This window comes from Oryx dammah, unplaced genomic scaffold (genome assembly GCF_014754425.2).
Source record: "Oryx dammah isolate SB20612 unplaced genomic scaffold, SCBI_Odam_1.1 HiC_scaffold_11081, whole genome shotgun sequence".
NCBI lineage: Eukaryota > Metazoa > Chordata > Mammalia > Artiodactyla > Bovidae > Oryx > Oryx dammah.
The window spans coordinates 1,306,940-1,327,512 of record NW_024080475.1 but is presented as its reverse complement, the minus strand read 5'-3'; the positions used below and the strand labels follow the sequence as shown (position 1 = coordinate 1,327,512).

The 20,573-nt window shown below is 38.5% G+C and overlaps 1 protein-coding gene across 1 annotated transcript in view; it reads right to left on the bottom strand.

Moving 5' to 3' along the window:
• Window positions 1-6,362: 6,362 nt before the first annotated feature.
• The window catches only part of LOC120860536 (endonuclease 8-like 3), a 45,539-nt gene continuing 31,328 nt past the window's right edge, over window positions 6,363-20,573 (bottom strand). Inside the window, exons 7-10 of the mRNA XM_040236359.1 lie at window positions 17,321-17,490; window positions 15,453-15,870; window positions 9,404-9,578; window positions 6,363-6,719 (exon numbers count right to left, since the gene is read on the bottom strand). Coding sequence (XP_040092293.1) covers window positions 6,537-6,719; window positions 9,404-9,578; window positions 15,453-15,870; window positions 17,321-17,490 — 946 coding nt within the window. The 3' untranslated portion in view covers window positions 6,363-6,536. The remainder of the gene's footprint in view (window positions 6,720-9,403; window positions 9,579-15,452; window positions 15,871-17,320; window positions 17,491-20,573) is intronic.

Genomic DNA, 20,573 nt, shown 5'->3' with positions numbered 1-20,573 from the left:
ATAACCTGCTTTTCTAGTGTTTCCATGCACTCAGAGACATTATCTCTTTGCAGTCAAAGAAACAGGGAGAGATGGTGCTACAAGCTATTGTAATTGATAAGATTTGGACTCACTGCTAGGATACATGACTTCTGTCTAGAATAAAAGATGCCTGCATTACTGAGAACCCTTGGCTGTGTCTATTCTTCATGAATGATGGCTTTTCATAGTTCTTTCACACATTTTAATCCTAAATTTCTGACATGTCATTGAAAACATAAAACTCAGCCCAGCACCTTCTTCCTGAAACCTTATGAGGTTCCAGACCCCATTTCCGACACAGCACACCTCCTCCTGCTCCCATACTTCCTTCACCCATCTCCCCTCCATCCCGAGTCCTGCTCTGCCAGTGAAACCCACATCCTTCTCTGAGGCTACTACCCCTGCTACATCCTTCCTCTCTGGGACCTCCCTCAATAATAGTTGTGGTGGGTGCAGGAGGGGGAAGATTAATGAAGATAATAAAATGAACTCTCCTGTTCTGATGGCCAGGGACTGTGCTCAGCCCTTCACAGGGATATAGCACTTTATCCTTAAAATAGTGTTGGAGATAGGACCATCATCACCACCACCACCGAACAGGTAAGGTAAGTTAAGACTCAGTACACAGTATCCCAATCGTTATCTTACCAGTTCAGTTCACTCTCTCAGTCATTTCTGACTCTTTGTGACCCCATGGACTGCAGCACATCATGCCTCCCTGTCCATCACCAACTCCCTGAGCTTGCTCAAACACATGTCCATTGAGTCTGTGATGCTATCTAACCATCTCTTCCTCTGTCACTCCCTTCTCCTCCCGCCTTCAATCTTTCCCAGCATCAGGGTCTTTTCCAACGAGTCAGTTCTTTGCATCAGGTGACCAAAGTATTGGAGTTTCAGCTTTAGCCATCAGTCCTCCTAAAGAATATTCTGGACTGATTTCCTTTAAGATTGACTAGTTTGATCTCCTTGCAGTCCAAGGCACTTTCAAGAGTCTTCTCCAATACCATAGGTCAAAAGCACGAATTCTTTAGCACTCAGCTTTCTTTATGGTCCAGCTCTGACATCGAAAAACCATAACTTTGACTATACAGACCTTTGTTGGCAAAGTAACATCTTTGCTTTTTAATATGCTGCTTAGGTTTGTCATAGCTCTTCTTCCAAGAAGCAAGGGTCAGGGGTGTGACAGGCCTCAGAACTAGCAGTCTGACTTAAGAACTCAATTGTTTTCTAGCATCTAGTAATTAAACACGGTACCTACCATATTGCACAACACTGGCAGAATAGACTCATTTTCTCCTTTGCTTAGAAGACCCTCTGATTGGATCCTGGGTCCACCTGGGTCCTGATGCACACTGGCTTGCTCCTCTGCCACGGGCTCCCTAAAGGGAGAGAGTGACATTTATATCTTTGGAACAAAGACTTGGCCCATCTTAGGAACTCTATTTGTAGCAACAAAATGGAGTGAATTCATCCTTTACAGATTTTCCGTTTTTGCCTTCATATTCCCTATAATCTAGCCAAATGGGATTCTTTGCTATTCGCCACACTTTCCCTGTGTTCTGGGCTATATTTACTGAGACGCCTTTGTACATATGCAGATCTGCACTGAAGTGAAATTCCAGCAGCCCTCTGTCCTGAGGCTTATCCACTCGTCAGTCAGGTGTGGGCTCCCTGCTTGCTCCCGTCTGTCCACACTTTGCTTGAAGAACTACATCCCTCATCATCTCTACTTCACTTAGGTGTTGGCAAGATCTACTTTAAAAATATGTATCATCGAAGTTTTCACATAATGGGTGCTCAGTAGGGATTAACTGAATTAAAAGCTAAGAAATAATTTAAACTGGTTGACTTGGTTTCCTGTAAAAGGAAGAGGTTCAAACTCATGGGCACTGAGGGGTACTCACATTTGTTTTCATCTCTATATGTTATGAAACATGGGTTAGCAATAATGCAGCTCCTCCGTCCGTGGGATTCTCCAGGCAAGAATACTGGAGTGGGTTGCCATTTCCTTCTCCAGGGGATCTTCCTGACCCAGGGATTGAACCCAGGTTTCCCGCATTGGAGGCAGATGCTTTAACCTCTGAGCCACCAGGGAAGCCTGATGGCTTCTTTACTTTTCAACAAATACATGCTCTTTGATCTGATTAGTTTTTTCCTATCTGTATGTAAGGAAAATTTCTATAAAATGCCATTTTTTTTTCATTTAAATTACTAGAAAGATTTAACAGCTTTTAGACACTAAGGAATTTCTCTTTTATAATAAACCAGTGACACTCTTTTCAATGACATTTAAGTGCATTCATGTTTGAATAGTGGTAACAAGGTTAAAAATGTTCCAACAGAGTGACATGATATTAAACCTTCATCTATTAGGTTCAACAAATGTTTACCAAGTTTCTACTGTGTACAGGCACAATCCTTGGTAAGATCCTGTGAAGAACAAAGAAGGATTACACACAGTCCTTTAGGTGAACATCAGTAAATGCAGACAGGACAAGTTATACAACACAAGGGAAACCCTACCATAGGCTCCAGTAGAAATGCAAAGTGCTGAAAAGATATACAAAGAAAAAGGAGGTTAAATTTTTTGAAAACTCATTAGAACATTTGTTCTTTCATTCCACACACCAACTTGCTAATAATGGTAGTCTAGAATATGTGATTGTGAGTACAAATAATGGATTAAAAAATTAATAGAAATTAAATTTTAAAAGTAATGGAAAGTAATAGGCTTAAAATCAATTTATAGAAATTTTTAACATGACAAATTTTAGAGAAAAAAAGACCATAATTTTATTATCATCCCACAATTATTTTCATTTGTATATGTTAGATATCTATTTGTATATACCAATGACACACAATTCTGGATACAGCCACTTTAACTCATGAAGAAAGAAGGATATCCACGTGTTTTAGCACTAAGCAAACTTCAAACCACAGCCTGTGTGACACACATTTCTGAGTTAGCCTATAGCAAGCCAGCTTTCTTAAACTGGAAAATTAGAAATAATAGGAACAGATTTCATGGGGCAGTAAAGAGGATTAGATAAAATAATTTATGGAAAGTGACAATAGCTGTCACCACATAAAAGTTCAGAAACAGCTCTTAAAATCATTTTACCTTCTATCTCATTTTTGGCTTTCCCTGAATTATGAAAAGCCTTTGTATTCACAGTATAGTGGTTTGAAATATCAAGAAATAGGCAGATAAACTCCAAAGGGATAACAGTAGCAGACAACACAGCAGCTTCCAAGGTTCAGCACAATGATACATCAAGGTTGGATCTGAAGGCTGACTGTCTGGTTCTGGCTCGGGTGCTGTGGGAACCCACGCTGTTGATGGGGACAACAAAAACACCAGTTCCCTTCACCCCGTGACATAAGGAGATGCAGCGGCAGTGGCTCCTGCCCTCTCCCCTCTGAACAAGGTGTCCCAGAAACACCAGACAGCCCAGGGATCACCTTCTCTGCCTGCAGACAGCACCAGAGGGCTCGATGAGGACTCACAGCAAATCCAGAATAAAGCAGGCCAGAACTGGACTGCAAGGGCTCTGAAAGTTAATCTGCCTCTGGGAATAAAGCCCAAAATGTAAGTCAGAAACTACACACTCAGCTAAACAAAATGACTGCATGTCCTATTTACAGAGGAGCAAGTCTCCTAACATAATAACCGAACATTAAAGTCTCCAAACATTAATAACCAAATACTTTTCATACAACTGAAAAATCATCTGTCCTGTTCTGAACTGGAAAACACACATCTGAAGGATAAAAGACACTCAGCTGATGGAGATATTATGATAAATCAAGTATTGGGATTATCTGACAAAGATTTTAGAGCGGACAACATAAATGTGCTTCTGGAATAAATTTTTGAAACCAATGGAAAAAAATGGGAAAATGTCAATAAAGAAACAGAAATCATAAAAAGAGAACCAGGTAGAAGTACAGGAATGAAAAAAAATAACTGAAATAAAAATTTTAGCTGGTTGATTGATCTCAACAATAGAGTGAAGATCAAAAACAATAGTCAGTGAACTTGAAGACAGATCACTAGGATTTACCCAGTTTGAATGAGAGTGGAAGAAATAAACAGAGCCCAGGAGTCTGCAGGATAATCATAATGCAATGATCTAATATTTGAAACATCAGAATCTCAGAAAGAAAAGTGTGAACTAAAAAAGTACTCAGAAACAGTGGTTGAATAGTCCCTAAGTCTGATAATAGATATCACACACACATAAACATACACTTTTCATAATTAGAGTTAACATGGAACCATTTCACACAAAATGTAGAAAACTTGCAACTGAATAGCTCCTTTGATCTTTCTCTTTAGGCTATCATCATGTCTACATACATTATAAATCTTACAAGATTATATTTTTGCTTTAAAAAATCCCACGTATTATAATGAAACTAAGAGACAGAGTAATACTTTTTTATTTAGATATTTGCCATTTCAGAGTTTCTCTATTGCTTCTTGAAGATCTGAATTTCTACTTGGCATCATATCCATTTAGCATTTACTTCACTGAGCAGAGTTATAATAGCGGCTCTAAGATCCTTGGTGGGTAATTTCAACATCTTGGTCATCTTGGAGTAGGTCTTGGGTGCTAAGTCTTTTCTCCGAATCTGGGTCACATTATTCTAGATCTTCTTATGCTGTATAATTCCTGATGGAATAATGAATGTGAAGAAGTGGTGGGCTCTGGATTTGGTATATTCCTCTGGAGAGTGTTGACTCTTTTCTAAGGCGATTGATTTCTTTGGATTCAAATTACAAATTCTCCTGGGCAGTAGATAAAATCTTGGTTCAGTTGGTGTATCTTTAGCTGCCCTATACATGAATGTTGTTCAGGGGTCATTCAAGGTCATGGGGAGTTTAAACACAGAACTTAGGGCTCCTCATCTCAAACTGTCTTCTGAAATTCCCCCTTCTCAGGAGTTGCGGTTGCCCAGACTGCCTGCTGGCTCTTCAAGACAGATAGTGGGTTGAAACTGACTTTGTCCCACTCTCAGGATAAAAACTGCTTACCTCCAGCTGGTCTCTTCCTCCAAATTCCACAGCCTTCTAGAAGCTGTCTGCTTTTGTTCGTTCTCCAGAATGGTTTTTTCCAGAATCTAGAGCTGGGTTCAGTTGGAGCTTACTCCTCAATGGAAGCAGAAACCTCCCTGAGGTTTTGATGGGAAATTTCTTTAAAACTCAAAATTAAGTTTGGAAGAATGACCTTTTTTAAACATCCATCCTTTTCAATCAAGATGCTGCCTTGTCTAGACATGTTTCTTTGATGTGTCAGTAAAATTTTCTTCATATAAATCTTGCACATTTTTTAGTAGATAATCTCTAAATTTATTATTTTATTTGCCTATATTTCCTTATAATTAATTTGCTGATTTGGGGGACTAGAATTTATGGAATCCTGGTTTGCAATAGGCCTTTCCACTTGTTGTGTTACAATCAACATGTAGTTACTTTCTGAATGTACACCCTGTGTACTTCACATCAGTCATTAACACCATCAATGGCCCAACTGAGCTCTAAAATTACCCTGTTGAGCGATTAAGATCACTGATCTCAGGTTGGTTCTGTGTCTCTTCAGTGTAAAATTTTAAGCACATGGTGATGAAATATGCTCTTTCCTTGTGGTAATTTTATATGCTGTTAACTTCCAGAGTGCTGCAGGGACTATTTGGTTTTAGAAGGGGCATGAGGGTCCAGCCATCTTCCATGCTATCCTTTAAAATAGACAGAACCAGCTCTGAATGGAATTTTCCATAAACATGCAGAAATGCATTGAGATTAATATTTTTCTTTTCTTTTGGAAAATAATTATACCTAGGCTAAATTTTTTAAAAAGAGGGGAGTTAAAACTAGAAATTAAAAAATAATAGCACATTAAGCTTTTGAAATGAACTTAAACAATTAATTAACAGGCATTAAATCACGAGCAGAAAAGTTTAAACCAACTTCTCTTTTAAAGATATACAGATGACTTCTTTTCTTAAATGTTACTTTTATATTCTGAATCCCCATAGCTTTTCACAAAAATGTGTTTGAAGTTATACATGTGTTCAGCATGTCTCTAGCATCTTGAGGAACTTGATGTTTGTTGAATAGAATAAAAAGAAAGAAAATATTTTCTATAAAGAAGATTCCATTTCTTACATTTCACTTAGGAAAACAAGAAGTTCCTTTAATCATATATTATGAATAGTGGTGATACATGAGAAATTATTCATCACAGACTGAATACCGCATTATTTTATTGAACTGCACACTCTCCTGAAAGAAAAAAAAATTACTGCTTCCCTAAATAAGTTAAAACAGACCAACAGCATATTAAAAATAGTTTATTGTCATAACTAAATAGATTAAATATACATTATAAATGGAATATATTGTATATTTGATGAAACATATAGCATTCATCAAGCAAAAAAAGAAATATACACAGCCATTGAGTGGAAAGATGACACACTTAAATGAATAGCTCTCAAATACTAGAAACTTAGCATCCTGGAATAATGTTTATTCCTGGCCCATTTTGTGCCCACTGGAAAAAATTGCACTGTTTTTCCTTCCCAAGAGGGCACACAAAAAAATTCTTTCCATTATTCGGTCCAATCTTCAACACTGTTCTCATGATGGAGCGTTTGCCATGGCTGCAGAATGGGAAGGACAAATCTGCCCACTGGAGAGAAACAGAAGGCACAGTTTAGATGGAGGTAGACTGATGAGATGTGTTTGATTAGTACCTTCTTGTTTCCACTCCTTTTCCTGTTAACCTGACATTGTAAGATGCATGTAAGTCATTAGTTATTGCCCTTTAAAAGCTTTATATCCTATAAATAGCTTCTCTAACAAATTTGCCTGAACCACATGAGAAACTGTCATAATTCCAAGTCTCCTTCTTCCGAAGGCTTACTTACAGAAGTTCCTTCACTTTATTGAAAATCTCACTGTAAAGTAAATCAGCAATGTTCCTGCTATAGATCTGTTTCAGTTAAAGCTACTAAGATCAAAGATTTGTTATGACTTTAATACTAAACTTTCTTACTCTCTTAGGAAAAGAATCCAATACAGAATTACCCAGACTAATTACTACCGGATTCCACTGTATTATTCTTATCCTTATTAATTTTGGCCTCAAGAGGCCTTTACCAAGAAGGCTGTGATTAGTATTGTTAATAATATTTTCTCCAGTAAGTCTATACAAGCTTCTGGGGGAGATGTGTACGTTGAGTCAGATGGAGTCACATCTCCGGCAGGGGCTAGGCTCTGAAATCATGATTACATCTTCCCTGGGGAATTCCTTAGGAAGGCACCACATTGAAGACAGATAACTTCTTTCTCAGTAAGCCCAACCAGCAAACTCCTGCTCCAGCACTGAAAAGATTCGTCTTTTCTTTTTCCAGTTTTTCATCAGTTAAAGCAGCTGTATCTTTAAACCTTAACATGCCAGTCAGCAGCGTGAGGCTAACAATGAGGAAGGAAGCAAGACTGACCCAAAGGACCCAGGCTCCTGTCTTCTGTCTCATAGTCATTTGGAGGGACAAACTCATAGACCGAAAGACTGGGGAATCACCTACATCTAAACTGTTACTGTGTCATCACTTTTTTTGGCTAAGCTTGTGTAGTAGGATTCGCCAAGCTTATTGTAAACCCAGGGCATGTAAATTAGTTTCCCAGGTATCTCTACTCAATGCATAAACCAAAGGTCTGGATGTCACTCTGTGCCGGGAGCCAGCACGGGAGATCCCACCCATGACAAAGTCATGTGGAGAGACCTGACGGGCAAGGCGAGTCAGGTCTCAAGGGGTCCTCTGCCTGAGCATCTACCCCGAAACCAAAATCTGTCTGTTTACTGTCTGCTATACTATACTCTTCCAGCATTACAGGGGGCTATCCCCAACCATCTTTCTCTGGAAAAAGTTAACTTAGAGCTCCAACTGGTCTCCTGCATATGAAAGGAATGTTTCAGCTCAAACCCCTTTGATGGCTCTCTAACTTGCCTGACAGGTTTAACTACACTTGTGATTGTTTACAGCCCCCCAACCGAGAGAGGCATGAAGCTTAAAGCATCTTAAAGATATAGAGCCCTTTTCTAAAAAGCTAAAAATTATGTTGATGATGGGTTTCACTGGTGAGTCAATGACTGCTGCCAGACCTCCATAGTCTTCATCTTTTAGGCACCTGAAGGATATTAATCAATGTAATTGGGATATAGAAAAAGGAATACAGTAGTTTTGATGTTAGCAACACTAGACTTTTGAGTTAGTAAACTTTCTTTTTGTTATAAATCACTGTACTCCTCTTTCTTTGTTATAAATCATTGTGTCCTTGCTATGTAAGAATGTAACCTTAATTAGTGCTTTCTGAGAGTGGCACCGGACTTTGGGAAGAACAACACTATTAACGCAAATAAATTTTCTGGTTGACAGACCCTTATCAGAAAAGGGCTGCAAAATGCTAATGGGCCTTTTGGGCAGAAGATGATGTAAATCACCTAAGACTTGTGTATACAGCTAGGTATGCAGAGAGAAAGCCTGGTCTCGATGACAGTCAGGGCTGCTGACGCTGCATAATTTTATATTATCCATTGATCTCTATGTACAACCAAAAGTATAAAAAGCTTCCCTGAACAATAAAGGATGGACCAGTTTCTCAGACCAGCTTCTCGAACTGGTTTCTTGGAAATCTGGCTCCCCCTGTGTCGACTCTCTCTCCCTCCCCTTTTCAGGCTGAATTCCCATCTGGAGTGTGAGGCTCACCATGTCTACTTACTTGCCCTGGCTTCTAAGACCCACATGAGAGGGAGCCCAAGCCGGGGCACCCTCCACTATTCAAGCGGGCGCCGGTGGCCTACGTAGATGGTGCAAACCTTTTGTCTCGAGGTTTTATTAGCTCTCCGCGTAAAGCAAGTTATTCAGCTTCTTTTCTCCACTAAATTTTCCTACTACACTATTTTTTCCTAATCTCTCTTTATATTTCTAAATAAATAAGTTTTCCTCGCCTACTCTGTCTCCCCTTTGAATTACCCTGGATCCACCGGGGCTGGACCCTGGCAACTCTGAAGTCAGGAAAAGCAAATATCTATCTTGGATTATCAGTCCCTGGTAAGTGACTCGGTTACTTTTCTTTCTGTAAACCAAGGGATACTTCTACCTGTACTGGTGGCTACAAATATACTCTAATAATGGAACAGCTGTCATTGAATTAATTTTTCTTTTTGGGATGAACACCTTCAAATTTTAACACCACCAGTACAGCTTTTATATTTAAAGATAAAACCATAAATGGATGGATATTTGCTACATTTTAGTGGCCTAAGTATTCAATGACACAATCATTAAGCTTGATGAATCATACACATACTTCAAAAAATCCACACTGTGCTTCTCTTGGTAGAGGACAAGCATAGAAGTGCCTGCCCTTGTTTTCTCCACTCTTCCTCACCACTCGGAGAGTGCAGGGGCGGCCATGTTTACTGCAGCGGGGACTGCCAGCATTTAACAAACGAGGACCATCTGTCATATTGCTTTGAAGTTCACTGTAATGACAAGTTACAAAATAACTGCAGCACAACAGGGCTAAAAGGGATCATTCGCATCACCTCACCTCCACATTAGAATCCCGCCTGTACAGAGAAATGGTGCCAAAAAGGGACCGTGGTCAACCTCACATAATTGCGTGCACTCCTGCTGCTGCTGCTGCTAAGTCGCTTCAGTCGTGTCTGACTCTGTGCGACCCCATAGACGGCAGCCCACCAGGCTCCCCCATCCCTGGGATTCTCCAGGCAAGAACACTGGAGTGGGTTGCCATTTCCTTCTCCAATGCATGAAAGTGAAGTTGCTCAGCCATGTCCGACTCTTAGGTCGTTCTAATTCTTGGTTTTCCCAGGTAATTCTAATTTACTTCCAAAGGTACCTATTTATGCAAATTTAATTTAAATTAGACATGTAATTCAAATTTCTCAAGAATAAAAACAGCTGACTTGCACATCCAATCTTCTTAGTTTTCATTTGTGACATTTGGTTATTTTCTTACCCAACATGACTGGGTGGCCACTTTTATTTCCCCTAAAATATTCTCAAGTCCAACAGCCCTCTGACCCCAAAACAAGCAAGAGTCACAATCTTCTCTAATTATTTTCTCATGGGTAGCAGACTGTCATCAATGGCTCTGACAAGGCCAAAGAGATCACTCTTTCTACTGCCCACTCTAAAGATAATTTTCTATGCTTTGCTTTGATCAAGGCTACATAATAGTTGCAATCATATTTCAGCAGGCTGCCGCCAGAGCAGAAAGGTGTATTCTGTAAAGCTAGCAAGGAAGCTTTATTCTTCCTCATGATTAGATCAAGAGCGGCTGAAGGTTATCCCTGTATACAGTGTATAAAGGTCAGAAGCTGGCCTTCCACTGTATGTGGAATTTTCTCTTCAAAAAGGAGCTTCAGGATTTAATTTTTATACTTTGCATATTTTTAATAATGCCTTTATAATAGTCTTTTTAATAAGTCAATTGAAGAGAAAAAGAGCCCTTATTAAAAACAGAAGCCCTTCCCCTAATAGCCCAATTTTAAATTTTTAAATGATAAAGTTCTTCCTTTCTTTTGTTAATTTCTGAAGAACAAAATACCATTCTCAAGTGATTTTTTAAAAAATACTTATAAATCCTAAACTATATGCTTCACATACTCGTTCCTATAATATCTCAAGGCATCATATCTCATCAAAATGTTCAGAGTGTGAGATATTTTTTCCAGTTTCAATTGAGATATAATTGACATACAAGGGATCTTTTATTTGTGATGAAGCTGGTCTACACTTGTTTATAAAAGACATTTAACTATATTGCTTTAAATGGACTCAAACATCCTGAGGGTAGTTTCTGAAGCTGTTTGTGCAGCCGCGTCTATGAGATGAAAGCAGCTGTGGGCATTGTGAAGAAACTGTTATTATTAAATATTCCTCAGCAGGTATTTTGTTGGTAGCACTTTCAGTTTTGGGGATGGTGGCTTATTATTTAGAATCACAGGGAACACTAACCAGAAATTAATAAGGTGAAAGGCAAAAGACTTCTCTTTTCCATCTCCTTTGGTTTCATCAGTGCCTCCGAAAGAGTAAATATTAAAATCTTAACTCCAAGAGAAGTTAAACATTTGGATAGTTGTAGAGAAGTTGAGTGATTTCAAAATCAAAGCAAGAGGGCAATAAATAATGCTTACAAAAAATTTAGAGGAGGAGAAAATAAAGTTAAAAATCTTAAGAGAAGGAAATAAACTGATGCTTTCTTTTAAAAAGTACACATATGCAAACATAATTTTATTATTTGGAAGGCTGGGGTTAACAATCAAACATTTTTGAACCCACTTGCTTCAACCTAGAAATCTCCAGCTTCACAAATCCAGGGAGAGGTTTAGATTCCCTTATTAGTAAAGCTATTTTGGAGAGGAGCATGGTGGAAGATAGGATCAAGGTAGGAAGGAAAGACTCCAGTGTCTCTTGTAAGTTCCTCATTTCTATCTTCCATTCCCTTCTTCCTTAGTACAATGATAAATTTAAAAATACCATATGCTATCTTATCCTGGCCCTCTGAGTATGGCCCATTGACCAGAAGCTTCAGGATTACTGGGCAGCTCCTCAGAATCATCTGCCTCTACACCAGATGGCTGGCAGAATCAGAACCCCAGAGACTGAACATACACACAGTACGTGTCAGAGGACCGAGTTACTGTGACCAAGAACACACAGGCTCCAAAGACACGAGACAAATCTTCATTTCATGATAACAAACATTACCCAGAATAATTAAATGTTCTGATTAACTGAGGACATTCTGGTTCCTCTTTGTTTCCATCATTACTTTAAAAACTCTCAATAATGTAGCAAAGTGTTTTCTTGGGTAAACAGCATATGGAATAGTTTAACTTATTTTGATAACTAAGACTGTTATCTTAAATATTAATATTGGATTACAAATGGTCAGTGGAGGAGGGCATGGCAACCCACTCCATTATTCTTACCTTAAGAACCCCCAAGGACAGAGGAACCTGTAGAGCTACAGTCCATGTGGTCGCAACACAAATCTATGACTAAGCACGGCATAAATCGTCAATATAATAGATCAGGGTTGGTGAATCTTTTCAGAAGGGACATACTTTTAGGCTCATGGTTTTTTTGGTTTCTGTTACAAAATATTCAAGTCTGCTGTTTTATCATGAAAAGTAGCCAGAAAGAATATGTAAACCAACAAGAAATGGGACTGTCTCTGTAAAACTTTACTTATTAAAACTGGGGGTGGGCTGTTTTTAGCTCTGCTCACTGTAGTTTGCTGAGGTAAAAGTCATTAGAATCAAGAGTAATGCTTATAATGCACAATAGGTTCTCAATACATACTTAATAATAAACACTGAACATGTTCAATAAGCATTGTTCAAATAATATTAAACACATCAGACAAAAGCTATTATCAAGGAGGACATTACCAAGCACAGGTTTTCAATTTTAAAGTGGGTATTTTTTTCAATGACCAATTTATCATGATTTAACTTATTATACAGATCAGGTGATTATAATAAAAATATTATCTAATTTTTAAAAATTAATCAGTCTCACTGAATGTATATCTTGTAGTTCAGTAGTATTTCAAGGATCACAGCAAACAAACAAACAGAGGTTAAATGACTCATCCTGGATGGTCCCAGGTGGCTCTGACATTCTTGGGGACTGAAAACTCCAAAAGGTGACCCAGGAGCATGTACAAGGTGCCAGTGCTTCACTGGTGATTAGAGGTAGAATTTGGCAACCCTGATGGCAGCAGACTGATTTTATCTCATTTCTCTCATCTACATGAGCTCAGGAAAAACTTCAACCTGAAACACATGTATGATTTCTTTGAAGTGGTATCACTGTGTTTTGCTCTGTATTTATAATAATTGGATCAAAGACTTAAAACTGTCTAACAGTCATTCTTAACTGCTTAAAAATTGGTTCAACTATCTGATTTATAATCCAGTAGCTGGATTCAATTCAAATCTGTCTAAAGACCAATCTGAAAATACGCCCTGTCAACATAGCATGTATCATGTGGTGATGAGATCAGTAATTAAGAGAACAAAAGGCAAATTAATTACCATATAATTATTAAAGAAAAAATGAACTGGCTATCACTTCTCTGAGTGGACCACCTGCTTTAATCCTATTATGTTGTGAGCTTCTGCTCAGCATCTTGTCCACGAGATGAACACTATAGCTGTCAGACAAGGAGAAAAATGAAATAAATGACAGTAATTTGCAATTTATTCCTTGTAAAGTAGCTGGGTGCAGAAGGGCTGCTGGGTGAATGTATTTCATCACTTGACATTTATTCTGCTAGTTGATCTTGATTGATTTTAGAGTCGCATTCCTGGGGTTCTTACATTCAACACATTCGCATGCAGCAGTGTTTCTAAGTAATGCTGTTTGCGTGTGATTAATCATATGACCCTATTACTAATGGCTTATGAAGAAATCATTTAAATTTAAGGTTACATTAATGTTTTTTAAATCCCTAATTCATTAGTTAAATTGTCTGAGATTTTCTACAAAGCACCAAGGAAATAAAAATATGCCAAGATACTTCATCTGAGTACAAAAACAGCCACAATATTTTTAAACAATCACATCTGCTTCTTTCCACTTATGGGACACAACAAAAAAGGCTGTTCAAAAACGATTTTCTTTCAGGAAAGCCTACCAACTCGGGCCCTCTAAACTAGCTCCTTCATGAACTTTCATCATGAAACGTTAATTAGCGTTAAGCGAAGAGATGGTATACTGATTGAGCAGTTAAGTTTCCCCTCCATAACTTAACTCAAATGTCTCTATTTTATGAGTATTACAGATAAAAGTCAAACAAGTTATAATAAGTGATTAGGAAGAACAACAAAAAATTAGCCAAGAATAATTTATCAAGATAAACTGATGATAAATTTAGAACTAGTAAGGGGAACTTGAGATTAAAGCATCTATTGGCCAAAAATCATCTCAGAATTCTGTTATGAAATAAGTTACAAGGATTCCCAGAGGTTACTCTAGGTGTGTGCACTGGTGGTCCTTCGCCTCACTACCCAGAGGAATAATCTTTCCATGAGCAAAGACACAGCTAATCAGAGAGGGTGGAAACCAGAACCCCTCCTGAGATTACTTCAGAGCCCACCCACAGCAGCTCTTCCCCTGCTCATCTCCCACTGGCAAGAAGACCCACCTTCACTTCATTTAAAATATTCTTCACTTCATGTAAAGATGCTGGATACACAATGTCTGCTTTCTGAAGGAAAAGAAAATTGTGGAGAGAAGTCTCTCCCTGATGGAGATATGGTCATCAGGAGCCCCAGACAAACTATTAAATAAGGCTGGAGAAGAACAGTAGGAAGAGCTGCCAATAATTATTAAGGAACAAGGATGACACTGTTTACTAAAGTCACTGTATCTCTGGTGACAGCAATTGGTGTCTTCTCCTGAATGTATAGCTGCTGCTGCTGCTAAGTCACTTCAGTTGTGTCCGATTCTGTGTGACCCCAGAAATGGCAGCCCACCAGGCTCCCCCATTCTTGGGATTCTCCAGGCAAGAACACTGGAATGGGTTGCCATTTCCTTCTCCAATGCATGAAAGTGAAAAGTCAAAGTGAAGTCGCTCAGTCGTGTATGACTCTTCGCGACCCCATGGACTGCAGCCTACCAGGTTCCTCTGCCCATGGGATTTTCCAGGCAAAAGTATTGGAGTGCCATTGCCTTCTCCTAGTAGTCTCTTAAAAACATATGTGGTCTGGTAGTATTCATTAACTGAAATTACAACCTTTTAATTTCATGTCCAAAAGTAGTACACATGCTTTTCAAGCCTTTTTGGTTGAAACAATGCCTGCCACTCTCCTTGGCTGTTTGAAATACAGCCACTTTCTTTAGCAGAAATGTCACTAAAAATGTCTCAGATCCCTTTCCTTCAGAACAGAGGACATTTACTAAATGAACAGTTTCCCTGTTAGAAGAACTATCTTTCATTGGAAGAAAAGTTAAAAAAAATAAAACAGAACACTGCTAACAGTGGAGACTAATAACCAGTATGACTGGGGGGGTATTTAATTATTTGTATTCATAATTTCCAATATTTCCTAACTTTCTGTATTAAGCATGTATACAGTGGTCAGAAAAACCAAAACCAAGTTTTCTACGGATGGAGGAAATTCTGTTTTTCATTCCCTTCCCTTCTGTAGTATTATAAGCTAGAGGAAGAAAGGGATGCAAATTATTGAATACTGTAAAAGTCTTTCCGGGTTTGATTTACATTTCCAAGATCAATTAGGCTTCCTTAGCAATGGATGATTCTTCTTCATCCTTAAAACTTAACACAAATACCTTAAAGACCAAGGTGAGAAGCATCATACCTGTTAGAAAATCCAGGGTTGCAACTTTTAAGATCTGGTGATGAATAGTGGGTTGTTTTTAATTTTTTATGTGCTGGACTAAATAATTTATACTGAGAGTAGACTATAGGTGATATATTTATTTTGTTAGATGGTTGACTTCTATAGTTTGTTCTCTCCTTGGAGGTGTTCAGTGTATCACTTCCACACACGTTAGGAGGAGGGCTTGGAAACTCCCCATCTGGTATATGATTGTGGCTTTCTTCTCTTTCCAAAGCACTGTATTTATTGCTGAAATCTGTCAAAACAAGAGTTGTAGTTCCAAATGCAGTTTTCCTGTTGATCTTCACTTTCGCCTTCGGTTTTCCAAAGCTATTACAAGGGTATTTCACTAAGTTGTTAAAGACAGTAGGATTTCCTTCATTCCTGAGTACTGAATCTGGAAAAAGAGACAAGTAATTCTATAGTATTCCTTTAAATACACTGACTATTTGAAACATCTTTTCATCTGATTAAAACATTCAGTTCATTTATTACAGTGACTTAATGTATATAACTAATAATACAAAGTTAGCTTGAGGAATCCAGAATTAGCCACCTTCTGATTAGGAAATAAAGTATTACATGAAGTGCAAAATTTCAACAACTTCCAGGGACTCAGAGTTGGGTTTAATAAAGATTTATATTTATTACGCTTTATATTGTGCTTTAGCATTTAAAGGTTATTGGGCTATCAATTTTGCAACTGTCAGACCAAATATTAATGCAGTGTAGTTAAGAGGGGACATCCCACAAAGCTTTAGATCAGCAGTTAGAGCCTGTATCTAGATCATCAGGAATGTGTCTGTGAATGACAAGACCAAGTAAAAGGCTTATTACAAAAAAGTAAAGATGAATTACAAAGATTTGCATTTATTAAATATGTTTCAAGACAGCATCTTAGAATCTGTACTGTAATTTATTCTAAATTGCTCTTGAGATATATATGCCTTTCATATTCAGAAAAAATAAGAAAACAATTAAGATGTGTAAAGGCATTTCAGAATGTCAAAATAAATGTGGAAATCTAAGACTGTGATTTTCTGAGGGCTCTCTGTTGAATGATATTGAAGAAGGGAGGGCCAGAAATAGGAGACACAGTTCCTTCTGCTCCCAGTGAAGCTGTGTAAGGGGTGATGCCTGCCTCTCTGGCCCAGAGAACAAAACACAATATGACAGCTCACACAATGTGGGATCCAGAAGTCAAGAACGGACTTTCTCCTCCCTAATTGAAGAAAGAAAGAACACTTTGAGAACACAATAGAAGCCACATCAATGAGATGGTTCTTAATCACAGGTTTCCTCTGAGGTTTTACATTCTCTGAACGCATGAAATTGTGAGCTATGAAGAGTTATTTTGAAGAATTTGAATGAAATCAGTACAATTGTCTGGGTAAAGATTTTAATAACAAGGGGTAGGAGGGATAAAGAAAGAGGAATAAATTCAGCATTTTTCTATTCCACCTGCAAAGATATTCTTACAGAAATCCTCCGTTTCAAATTATGAACCACTTGGACTGAATAACAAACTCAAAAGTTGCTGAAATCTGCATAAAACAACGGTTTATTGAATAATTCATTAGAAACAGAGAACAGATGTGATCATCTCAGTTTTTTGAGATACAAAGGCACATACCATGTCTTCCCTCCCTGTTTAAAAACAAAAAAAAAGAGCTCAACAGAATATTAGCATGGTTTACACGCAAAGGCTGGCAATTATTTTAAACCTTTCAGAAAGAAGGCATTTTAGTTAGTTGTGAAATATCAAAATGGAACAAGATATATACTTGACTTTGTGCAATTTATCCTCTTTGAAATGGCAGGAACTCAGAATCAAAATTCAGTCTTACCTGCAGGCCTTGAAGTCAGGCAAGCATCACATGTCTTAGAAGATGGCTTATTTATTAGAGTACAGACTTCACATGTCCACTGCTCTTCAGATTTCTGGGCCACACAGTCCATAAGATGACCCTCTCTGCTAGAAGGCCAACTGACTGTGGTGTTTCTAACTGGCAGCATGCTAGAAGAGAATGTGTCCTGAAGTTAATCATTAACACTTTTATTATGGCCTTGTTCTTATACATTCTGAGTGCCCCAGAAACAATTACAGAACCACTAATACCCAAATGCTACACGTTTACTATTGGTTAGAAGTTCTATGTCTCAGAATGTTTTCACTTGGGTCCTGAAAATTGCCGTTAAAGACAGAACTAACAAACGTCTTACAGTCGAAGAACTGTGTATGTGTGCTTTTAAACCAACTAAAAGCAGTTGACCTAACCACTAGGGAACATTTCGGAACTAATTTTTAAAGTAAGTGGGACTCTTCCTGAAGCAAAACTATCTTTATTCGACCAAATTAGGGAGGAAAAAAGTTATGCAGAAATTAAAGAAATAACTGTTAAGATGAGAAAAGCTTCACATTTACTTTGTGTGCCTCTGGAATTTCTCAACATCTACTCAGCACTGTGGCAATTAGTTGAGCTACAATCTACTATGATGAGGAAGATATCTATACTTAACGTTATTTCCCTTCATGTGAAACTCTCTCATGTTGATATCTAACTAAGAGATTAGTAAGCAAATAGTAAAACCAACCTCGATTTATGGCACAGACGTAAAGTATGATTCTCTACCCTGAACTTCTAATTGACTCTGTATTGTTAAAGGAAGTGCCTTTCTAAGCTCTGATATAGTCCTGCTCTGTAGCACGTTTCTGAGTCTACAGAGCACATCACACGGTTTAGCAACCAAGGCAGTGTCATGGATTCCTTTCGTGTGTCCAAACATTAATATTGAAAAAACACTCTTCTGGTAAAGGCTTTCTACCTTACATTTCAGAACATGACTTCTTTGACTTTCAAAAGTAGTCTTGTCTTCTGTAATATTTTGCTCCCTACATATAATTATAATAGGTTTTAAATTCAGACTTGTCTGGTAAAATCATAAATAGCATAAGAAAATCTGAAAGTAAGACACATCTCATTATGGTTCTTTTATCTTTACTTATCTTGACTTTTAATGCTATTCAATATTTCTTATCCCTCTAAATCAACTATAGTTTAATAAAATTTAAAAAATATTTCTTATTCCTATGCAATACCAGACCTTCTAAAGAATTTACTTGACCTAATGCTTGCCCTCTACTGACTTACTATGAGAGGCAGCAGCATCATGCATTTATTCATAATTAAGTAAAGCACAAAAAATTTAAATAACCTTCAGATTTTTAATGTGCTCCAACTTTTCACCATTTTCATTTTCTATCCTATAAATTTACCATAAGAGGATATTTATTGTTACATACAGAAGCTTTGGAAGCATTTTCTCCTAACTGCTCCATGTCTTAACAATCTAGTAATAAATTATTTCCAGTCCCCAATTGGACAGTTCACCAGAATTTCAACCTTAACATGTCTGCAGTAGGCTGAATAATGACCTCCAAAAGATTATCAGAGTGATCTCTTAATCCAAACACAAGTATCCTTAAGAGAGAGTGAGGCAGAGAGAGATTTGATACATGCAGAAAGGAAGGCAGAGACTGGGATCATATAGCCACACATGAAGGACATTAGAATTACCAGAAGCTAGAAAAGGCAAGGAATGGATTCCCCGCAAGAGCCGCTGGGCTAGGGGTACACAGCCTGCCCACACTGTGACTCTGGCCCAGTGAGAATAATGCTGAACTGCTAGCATTCAGAACCATGAGAGAATAAACTGCTGCTGCTTTAAGCTATCTGGTTGCTGGTAACCTGTTATAGCAGCCACAGGAAACTTGTACAGATAAAAGTCTGGACCCCTGCCCCCAATCTGCAATCCTGCTGGTTTGTCACATCTCGGTAAATGGCATCACCATGCACTCAGCTGATGAGGCAAGAAACCTGGGAGCTGTCTGTAACACTTTTCCCTCATACCCAGTCTGTCAAAACATCCTGTAGGCCCTGCTGCAGAGGCAAATCTGCCAGACACTCAGGAAGCTTTCGTGGCTTGCTGTGTGGTCCTCTGTGGAGGGGGGAGGGGAGGGTGGAGGATGGAAGCAGTCATTCCAGCAGCACGACGTGGAGGGCGCTGTCCGTGGCGTGAGGCCTGGGGTTCTCTCTGGGCAAAGCCCATGTGCTGCCAGCACCACCATGTACCTGCTCGGTGCCCAGGGACCACATGCCCTGGTGATGTCAGGGAGCAGGTGGACTGTCTCAAATGTCCAATTCAAGAGATGCTGCTCCATTCCTTGCTTAGGGGATGTCATGACCAGGGCCCCAAGTCCATTCAAACATGCACCATCCACCAGTGACCGAGGAACAGCCTGGTAGAGGGGAAGCTGAGGGCTGGTGGTCCTCAGATAAAGGACTGAGCAGCAGCACCATGTGGGAACGTATTAGTCACAGAGTCACTATTATATTTTCTCTGTGCTATCCCAGCACTTGATGTATTGCAGACCCTAATAAAGTCAACAGCATAAAAAATGAAAAAGTGAGAAAGAAATTATAAAGACTCCAGTAAAGTCAAAGAATAATGCAGTTTCCCTTCATGGAAACAATACTCACACACACAGATTTTGCTAGTTAGTATGCAAGAAGAGCCAACAATACACGGTACAGGTATGCAAAGTATGGTGTGACCAATAGACTAGAAAATCTGGGTAGGACTTCAGGAAGGACTGAAGTAAATTTTTAGTGACTGAAGGAACACAAGAATTTAGATCATTATGATGGGGATTTTTAATATTTCATTTGAATTTGAAATGACTTTAAAACGAAAAAAGTTTAGTCAATATAAAAAGTGCTCAAATGCTCATCCGGACAATGACTAGAATATACTTACTTGTAGAAATCTCTAAGAGTGGGGCAAATATTACTTGTTTTCAAATGCTTTATTATGTACACACTTATTCTGCAATAAGTCTTCAGCTGGGTGCCAACATATAAAACAGAACCAGGTTAGGAGGGAGGGACTTGAGGGCCCAGGACATATCCAGTGCACCATGCCTCTACAGCTCACAGTTGACTTCCAAGACTCTTTCAGGGAACCCTTGAGGCTTTGAATCCTAGTTTCAAAAGAACTTTGCTTATTTGACAATCTGGAAAAATGTGAATTTTTAAAATT